The sequence below is a fragment of the Odontomachus brunneus genome, unplaced genomic scaffold (genome assembly GCF_010583005.1).
Source record: "Odontomachus brunneus isolate Ranch 3 - 2012 unplaced genomic scaffold, Obru_v1 Obru_scaffold_007, whole genome shotgun sequence".
Lineage (NCBI taxonomy): Eukaryota > Metazoa > Arthropoda > Insecta > Hymenoptera > Formicidae > Odontomachus > Odontomachus brunneus.
Window position 1 is genome coordinate 1,058,028 of NW_022639457.1, and position 9,619 is coordinate 1,067,646.

At 32.1% G+C, this 9,619-nt stretch overlaps 2 protein-coding genes across 4 annotated transcripts; both read left to right on the top strand.

The window, feature by feature from the left end:
* Positions 1-2,395: 2,395 nt before the first annotated feature.
* LOC116854069 lies at positions 2,396-5,735 on the top strand. Of its 3 annotated transcripts, XM_032835593.1 has the most exons (4): positions 2,396-2,549; positions 2,623-2,751; positions 2,838-3,058; positions 3,371-5,735. In XM_032835593.1, exons 3-4 carry the CDS (start codon positions 2,866-2,868, stop codon positions 5,668-5,670), a joined length of 2,493 nt encoding a protein of 830 aa, XP_032691484.1. In that variant the 5' UTR covers positions 2,396-2,549; positions 2,623-2,751; positions 2,838-2,865; the 3' UTR covers positions 5,671-5,735. The 3 variants fall into 3 exon arrangements, with proteins under 3 accessions (XP_032691484.1, XP_032691482.1, XP_032691483.1); XM_032835591.1 differs by having other exon boundaries at positions 2,838-5,735; XM_032835592.1 differs by lacking the exon at positions 2,623-2,751 and having other exon boundaries at positions 2,838-5,735.
* Positions 5,736-5,898: 163 nt separating this feature from the next.
* Positions 5,899-8,047, top strand: LOC116854071 (axonemal dynein light intermediate polypeptide 1). The gene is made up of 6 exons (XM_032835596.1): positions 5,899-6,369; positions 6,497-6,646; positions 6,947-7,079; positions 7,188-7,333; positions 7,460-7,657; positions 7,798-8,047. Exons 1-6 carry the CDS (start codon positions 6,277-6,279, stop codon positions 7,831-7,833), a joined length of 756 nt encoding a protein of 251 aa, XP_032691487.1. The 5' UTR covers positions 5,899-6,276; the 3' UTR covers positions 7,834-8,047.
* Positions 8,048-9,619: the final 1,572 nt, after the last annotated feature.

Genomic DNA, 9,619 nt, shown 5'->3' on the forward strand with positions numbered 1-9,619 from the left:
GTACGCTCATTGGATATCGCGCATTGCATATCGCGTGTCGTGTTGCAAATCGTGCTGGCTGCGATTATATATAATATATATGCCATAAGACTTAAATCATTTGTAGATCAGGATTTAAGCTGTAAAAAATTGACCAATCACGGTGAAATATGAATCGGGGAATAAAATGATCGATTGTGATTAGTCAATTTCTTATAGCTTAAGGTTTACCTCTGAATAGCGATCATGAATTTTTTCCTCTAGGCTGCATTCAAATTCCCCACCCGAGTGTATTCTATTACTAAAAGTGCTATAGTATATGTAACAAATACTATAGTGTTTCTAGTAATAGAGTGCACCCGGATGAGGAATCTGAACGCACCCCTAGTGTAATCTCGTGAAAAGTGAAAATTTTGTAATGAACTCATGAAAGATGAAAACTTCACTAAACTCGTGAAAAATGAAAGATTTAACGTGAATTTGTAAATAAAACAAATATTATAATATACTCAAGACAACACCAATTTGCAATGGACATCTTTAGAATTTTTTCAGAATGTTTTTAAGACATAGTGATGTTTTTAGAACGTTACTTGGAAGTCTGCTTGGGATTTTTTTAGGATAAATTATAAAAAGATAAAATATTCTATTAATATTAAAATTATAAATCTGCAGAAAATATATATTTCATATAAAATAATACATAAAATACATGCAATAAATACATAAAATAAACTTATATTTTACTTATTGTATACAATTTATATATAATATATTACATTTTAACTTTCTGATGCATACGTATCTTAACTTTGCAAACTTCGTCGGTATACTTTCACTGCCTATACGTCATCATGCTTCAATCGGCTTTCATTGTTCATTTTTAATGGACGTAGGATTCTTATGTCAAATGCCAATTGTCATATAACCATAAAAATTAAAGTCACTATAAGAAATTCTACTCACTTTGTACATAATATGCGAGTGTAGTATTACATTATTTTTCACATTTAATTTAATTTTATTTTTCAATTTAATTTTATTTTTTCACATCGCTTGATGCTTAAAAATTTTCATGAAAACTTACACAATTTATATGTAAAGAAAAACATATACGAGCACACTGAAAGTTCACGTGAAATATTTCACGTTTTGAGAATTCACCTTTCACGTTAACGTTTTCCGGTTAACGTTCGTCTCATTTATTAAATTTACTCATATTGTATATATTATTATATTATATTATAATTATAAATTCAAGTTGTATAATGCTTATTAATGTGTTATATATTACATTGTGTATACTGTAATTACATTTTAATTTTAATAATTTATATTACATAAATATTGCTTTCCACATTTTCATTGTTCACTTTTCATGTGAAATAACTTACAGTAAAAAGTGAAAAATGAAAATGAAGTTCACGTGAAAGATTCATGATCGCTATCCAGGTCTACATTCGGTGATTTAAGACTTAAGCCTTAAAAATTGACCAATCACAGTTAACTATTATAAGAATGATCTAATAGGATTAGTCAATTTTAAAGGTTTAAGTCTTAAATCATTGAATGTGGACCAGGCAATGACGTATATACATAGGTCCATATTCTGAATCCTCTTTTATCGATAAAAGTACCTTAAATATAGCTTTTCAGCCAATCAGGTGGCTCCTAAGCCTCTTTTAGAGGCACTTTTATTGGCCTGCTTTACATCGTGCACTTGATACGCGTTCTAAATAGTAACTTTCTATTAGATAATTTTAAAGCGTGTTCGATTGGTCCTGGGTTAATTGCTCCGAGAGCGATTAATGACGTCATAAGTCTCTACTAGCCAATCATAAAGCTTATAAGTACTTGTTTGACCAATAAACGTAGGCTGAATAACCCAGAGTGGGTTAACCCAGAGCCAGTCGAACATACTATTAATATCGACAATGCATATCAACGATGACGCATTCAATCGATACAATAAGACTTCTTGATCAGTATTATACCAGCTTAATATACTATCATTTATATACATCGTCGATATTAAGATTATCTAATAGAAAGTTACTATTTAATACGCGTATCAAGTGCAACGGGCATTAGATGTAAAAGTACAAGCAACTCGAACAAACCTATGATAGTCTGTTCTTTTCAGCTGCTGAACTGGTGCAATAAGTTAGAGTGAGAAAACATAAAGAACAGCCCACATTATAATTCTTGGTCACGATGCCGCATAAATCGTAAAATCGTTGCTGCTATGTACGCGTGAAATAATTCTAAAGTTATAAGGCAAGTATTTTAACAATATATATTATTTACGCTTTGATAAATTTTTTATATTATCAAGTGCAAATTTAATAACTTCAAAATCGTCATACGATATCCTAAAGCAAGATATTTAATATTTGTGCTCTTCCCCAAACAGAACTGCAGTTAATGTAAACATAAGCAAATTTGAAAACTTTTAATATCTTCGACGGATTGAAATGTTGTATCGCTTTTTTTAAAAAGATTTATCGATGCTTTGATACAATTCTAAAAGTGGTATTTCAATTTGGTTAATATATATAACTATTAATCAGGTTAGTTTCCATTAATGTTCTTTTAATTATGGAATGCTCACTAATATTATGTATATAAGTTTAATCATTTTAGTGGTAGTTTTTTGCTCCCCCCGGATTTACAATAAAGTAAATTTATTTTGATGTGTGAGGAGAGAGCAACAAGGAAATAAACAAAGAAGCCTGTATACATTGTCGTTTGGAATATATAAAATGGACTTTTGTAATCTATTTGCTTGATATCATTTACTAAAATAAGTATACTAGTTAATTTTCTGTATGTTACAATTTATTATTCTAAATTTGCAGATTGTTTATTCAGTCAGATTAGTGAAATATGCCTGGTTGTGCAGCTGTTGGTTGCAACAATCGCAGTGAAAAAGGTTATAGAATGAAATGTTTTCCACGTGACCCAATATTAAGAAAAATTTGGCAGGACCGTGTTGGTAGAGCTGACTGGGAGCCATCTAATAATTCATTTCTTTGTCACGAACATTTTGAATCTGACAAATGGTGCACAATGGAGAATGGTAGAGTCAAATTAAAAAAAAATGCAATACCTTCTATTTTTGCTGTAAATTCAACTAGAAAATCTATCAAGAGACGTATAATGAGAACAGATGATAATAAAAACAATTGCAACAGTGTGATGCATGTAAAAAATAATAGGGATTATTCATCCATTGATTATTTGGAAGAAAAATATTCTGTTTTACAAGATATTGATGATTCATCAGTACAGTTTGTACATCAGCAAATGAATAATTTTTCGAAGTCAATAGAAAGTAACCAATCATTCCCTGTGCAAGATTATAATCAGCAAGGACATATTTTAATTTCAGACGATAAAGACGATAATATAAAGACAGAGGAAGTAGTCGAAGTTGAATATAACGTTGAAAAGCAAAAGGATGAAAAGAATGAGAAGCCTGTTAATGATCTCGTATCGAATTCAACTGACAACTCCAATGAAGATTTGACCAAACCAGAATCAAAAAAAGTTGCACAATCAGTTCATAATTATGATGAAATAGAGGAGAAACTGAAACAAATTTGCGACGGTTATTTTGGAGATTCTAATTCTAATAATATGGAGAAACAGCAGTCGGTCTGCGATAATCAAAAAGAAGTTTTGCAACAAGCATCAAGCAAAACTCCAGTCCACAGAAGTATAAATTATAAACATTCCTCAGGGAATAATATTGGGCACATGCTCACTAATGATACGGAAAATATCGAGATAATCTTTAGTGCCGAAGATAGGGAAGAAAGTACGCGCATACGCAAATGTGCATCTCGTAATAGCAATATAGCTGATGAAAATGAAGTGTTGGATCTTCATACTACCAATATTGATAATGTTAACAATGACAAAGAGATCGAGCAAAATATGAATGTCACTCCGAATATGATGGCCGCCATGAAACGTAAACGGAAAACTCGGGATGAAATCATGAAATCCATAGAGAAATCCATCTGTAACGTTTCCTCTCAGGACACGAACTCCTTGAGCGACAGCGATATCTTTGACGACAGTGGGAAAAAGATAGATCGAAGAAAAAAGATACAGAAGACGCAGGATGAGAGCAGCAGCGACGCTTCACCGGCTACGATGAAGTTCACGGTCAAGGTAACGGGCCATCCTGATGATGTGTCTGATATTATGTACAACTTGTCGAGAAGTACAGGAGATGTTAGTCTTCAAGAATACAACGAGGTCCACTCACCCAAAGAAGATGATGGACTTGTTACATCCGTTATAACAATAGACGATTGTTCAGTAGACGTGGACATCAAGACCGAATTTCAAGACAACTATCTCTCTTCATCGTGCTTTGGAGATATTGCTATTAATGACCGAATGTCGTTACCTTCAACTTCAAAAAATTGCCGATCCCTAAGCACAAAAGTAACGCCACGCACTGACGAGGACTTAAGCGACCTAAGTATGAATAGCAATCGTTCACCAGTCGTTCAGAATGCTACAACGAACGATTGTGCCTTTATACGCAAATATGACGGATTGCAACCAAAATCGTCAGTACAAGCGGACGTTAGAAGGCTCGGCAATCAGCTTTTTCTTTGTAATCATATAGAATACGAATTACAAAATAAGAAATTAAAAAGCCTTCCTCTTGAAAAAGAGACACAAGATATGACAGATAAATTGCACGTGCTATCGAACGACGTAGCGCCTCTCTCAACGAATGTGAAAGACATGCAGCAGAAATTGATCGATGACTTAACAAGCAAGCTAAATCGCTTCGAGGAAACAAACAAGAAATTAGTGAAGTCTGCGACTGCGGGAATTGAACAAATGAAATATTTGCAAAATCAACTTAGACAGAGAGACAATAAAATAAAGGACCTCACTTGGAAATTAAACAAGGCCTCGAAAATCCTCGACCGAACGCAGAAAAATTCGATCACGTACCAAAAGAAGATGGTGAATATGCAAAGCTTCTTGAAAAAGAAGAAATATATGGACGACAAGGTGGTTCAATTGAATGAGATATTAATAGAAGCCATTAAGAAGGCCTATATCAACAAAGTTTTGCCAATGAACATAGCGACGAAAATAAAAAGAACATGCGGTATGACCGAATATGACAAGTTGTTGCAATCTGGACTACCACTTCCTGTACGAGTTTCTAGCGACAGTCCCCAAGATTCTGACAAAAACAACAAGATTCTGCGACCAGCCGTATCAAAACGCAACGCGAAGAAAATGAAAAAAGACGATACGCAGAGCACGGAAATTAAGAAAACATGCGATACGACCGAATTCGACAAGTTGTTGCAGTCCGGATCTTCACTTTCTATGAGAGTTGCCAACGACCATCTCTCGGAACATTCTAACGAAAGTAACAAGATTCTGCGACCAGCTGTATCAAGACACAAAACGAAGAAAAAAGATGATACAGAGACGATGCAGAACACGGAAAACCACGTGGAAATATATTTGGAGAATGTGGAATCGAGCGAAAAAATCACGTTAAATGACTGTAATGAGTACGCAGACTGTATAGAGACTGTAATGGGTACGGTCCAGGACATTTTCGACGAAAGCAGCGACGACGATGATTTTAGTATCAATGAATTGACTGAAGATTTTATTTTACAACTGCGTAAATTTATGTAGCGGCAGATTAATTATATCAATTACGAACGAGATTGCAATAAAAGATTACGTCTCTTGTCGTAAAATATATATAAATTTGTTATTTCATAAATGTGTATATGCATTCATAAAAATAAGTATTGATTTGCATTGAATATGTAACACTGTTAAATTGTGTCGGATCAACATATTGATTTTTACTTATTATATATCATGTTTTGCATATTATAAATAATTCTAATTTTTTATACTTCCCAAATATTATCTATGTATGCAAAATCTCTAAATACTATAAATTTCGGTGAAGTATCGTCAATAAGATTGTATAACGTATGTATAAGTAATTTTAAATCATAGATAAAGATTAAATTGTTACTTATAAATCTTGTGGTGTGGTGACCATCCTTATATTTTTGACGTCTACGTATGCAAGAAAAAGAATGACATCTATTATATCTCTATATAATGATACAGAGCAATCGTGCGACGCGAATCAGTGTCTCCATGGTGATGTTTCTTTAACTATCAGCTTTCGCATACATATTAGATACTTCCAGAGTCACGTTATCGTTGACAATATTGTTCGTTGATATATTTTACGTAAATTCCATAAATATATTGAAATAAATGGCGACTGCGATTAAAGAACGTGTAATTCCAACAATAGATACACTGGTGAAATATGATACTCCGATTTTAATTACGACTCATCCTGAAAAGGTATAGTGATCTGTATATGACTGATTAGTTACTTCCATATATTAAGTAAATTATTGTCTCTTATTGAGCAAATTGTACGCGTGTATATAAGTATATGTAAATGATATTAAGTATTTCTTTATGGAAGGTGCGTAAAGAGCCAACTCTGACGAAAGTTAGCGCTTGTAAAGTGCAAACAACAATTCCAGCCGATGTACGGCGAGAAACTGTTCAGATTCTAAACAGAATTTTACCGCCGAAAGAATGGGAAGAGGACGGTCAGATATGGTCCCAAAGTGTAAAATTTTAAAAGCATATATTAACCAATATTTTACAATTATATTTTGATCTATTTCAATAGATCAAAAGACGAAATTTGTAGTTTTTTGTAATTTTGAAAATATTAAAGAAAAATAAACATGAACTTCTTTTTAAGTATATAATTATATTCCATTATAAGTTAATCAAAGAATTTATTGATTTTTTTTTTATATACACATGCGATAATCAAATACGATCAAAAAGAACTTCCTACTATTAATCTACTATATCTTTATCCGTTATCCTGAAATAATATCTAGTGACATGTGATATTTAGGTATCAAGTACTCCTGCAACAAGGCTGGATGTGATAAATTTACAAGAGCAGCTTGATATGCGATTGCAACAGAGACAAGCCAGAGAAACCGGTATTTGTCCTGTTCGCAGGCAACTCTATACACAATGTTTCGGTAAAGACAGTAATTTACTTGTAATCGTATATGAGACAAATGTACGGAACGTATTTGTATGCAAATACTTTACAAGTTCTATATCATTGCTTGTATATCATTGTTCAGATGAGCTGATACGACAAGTTACCGTAAATTGCGCCGAACGTGGATTGCTTTTATTGCGAGTTAGGGACGAAATCAAGATGACACTGGCTGCATATCAGACATTGTACGAAAGTAGTATTGCTTTTGGGATGCGTAAAGCACTCCAAGTACGTGTAATAAATTTTTACACGCATTTGCAAGTAGAAATTCGATAAACTCAATGAGTTAAATAAGATATAAATTATAAGATATAAATGTACAAATTAATATGAAATATGTACATATTATTATAGGCTGAGCAAGGTAAGGAAGATTTGATTAGCACGGCGGAGGAGTTACAATTACAGAAAGTCGAATTAGAAAAAACAGTCGCGGAGTTGAGGCTCAAATTCGATCAAGCTGAGAGAAGGTCAGCTGAATTGAGAGAAGCAGAAGAAAAGAAGCACATGGAAGAAGTGCAATTTCTTAAGAAAACAAACTTACAGTTAAAGGTAAAAAATATTCAAAATGATTTGATAATAAGAGTATAATCGCAATATTTTTACTTTTATTATATATATGTTAACTTATATTATTCACATCGTTATTCGATTTTAAGATACACGGTTAGTTAAAGATTATAAATTTTCAGACTCAATTGGAAGGTATCATAGCGCCAAAAAAATAGACGACCGAAGTGTAAAAATCAATGTGATTAATAAAAATTTGCACGATAATTTATAATTTTTCTATGAGTACCGCGTTCGTACATAGGTTACTAATAGTTAACAGATCTTAGTTGTAATTACTCAAGTAGAATTAGAAAAAATACATAAAAATTCAATAAATGTACACTCTACGAATAAATTTATATGGATTTATTGCAGAAATAGTTGCAAACATATGAATTGCTTTTATCTTCTTACACGGTAACCACTTTATTATTTTTCTCAACACTAAATTTGGCTAAGTATTTTGTAACATACATTACTATTCCTTATCGATTAAACATCGATAAATTTCAGCGACAGATTCGCAGGAAACAAATATAAAAGTAGTCACCAACTATGGCTGTGGTTTGTAGTTACAATATTAATTTTTCGTCAATTATAATGCCTAGCTATAATATCTATAAGAGACAAGATAATTGCACTCTACATTTCTCGTTCTTCCTATTGTCTCGAATAAAGAATTAGGAGGTCGGTTTTCATATATAAAGATCAAGAAAATTTAATTTAAATTTTATACTTTGTAAAATTGGTTTGTTCGGTGATTTATTGTCTGTGGTATGCTTTTTATATTGCTTATATAAATATATTCCGTGTTTTTTTCTACTTAAATTTCTCTATAATCTTCCATAATTAAAATAGAAGAATAAAAGTAAGAAGATTCCTTCATTGTCTGAAAATATAGATTCGACAGCGTATTTTATAATACTTTGCAGCATCTCTGGAGATTGAAAACTAAAATATGTTTAACGCTTGGAATTGGCTGCACGTATTTCTGAATTTTGACATATTTTACGTGCAACGGTTGTAATCTGCACTGTACTACTATATTCGAGAACAGTATTGCTCATAAATAAAGTGTTCGGTGCTTCTTAAATGCGTTTTACAACGATTTCGTTGTCAACATATTTGCTGAGGGCAGAGTTGAAAAAAGAGGCAGAGCGAGAAGATGAAATATATGTTATTCATTTTGTATGATAATAGATAATCAACGAGATACAGTACGTGATAGTTTTTACGTGAGACAGTTATTAACATTGGCACTTTTACTCTTCATATATCGATAACTAAACATTATTTCTTATTGATTTGATAATGTATTCATATTATGATAACTGGCTTGGATGCCGGACAGGACACGTTAACCGGTTTGACCGGTACATTTAGATTTAACTCAACGAAATCCTGTTTAGCGGAGTTGGACTCAAGTAACGGTATTTCGTTGAGTCTTCTTTTTTGCAACATTTACACCCACTGCACGATATACTAGTACATTATTACTGTGACTGGTGAACAATTTTAACATCTTGACATCTCCAACAACATTCTTCTTCTAAGTGCCTCTGTTACAGATATAGCGAAGTCGACGAACCCGCTTAATTTCATTCATTGGTCCCGCATTCTTAATCGCACTTTAAGTCGCAGATAATCGCAATTTCACATTCGCAGTTTCGCTTATTTACATATATTGGAAAATTCATATCTATTCATATTATCTACCGAATAAATATGTACTTTAACCGCATATCCTTTTTTTTGGATTAAGAAATAATATATGTATAGATATAATTGTGGTATAAAATAATACTCTTAAATATCTAAAACAATATTAATATTAGAATATATATTATGGATGACGGATTATTTTGTAGTCTGTGTGATGTCTTAAATTCTTCCGAGTATATATATATAAACTTCGCTAAATATATATATATATATATATATATATATATATATATATATATA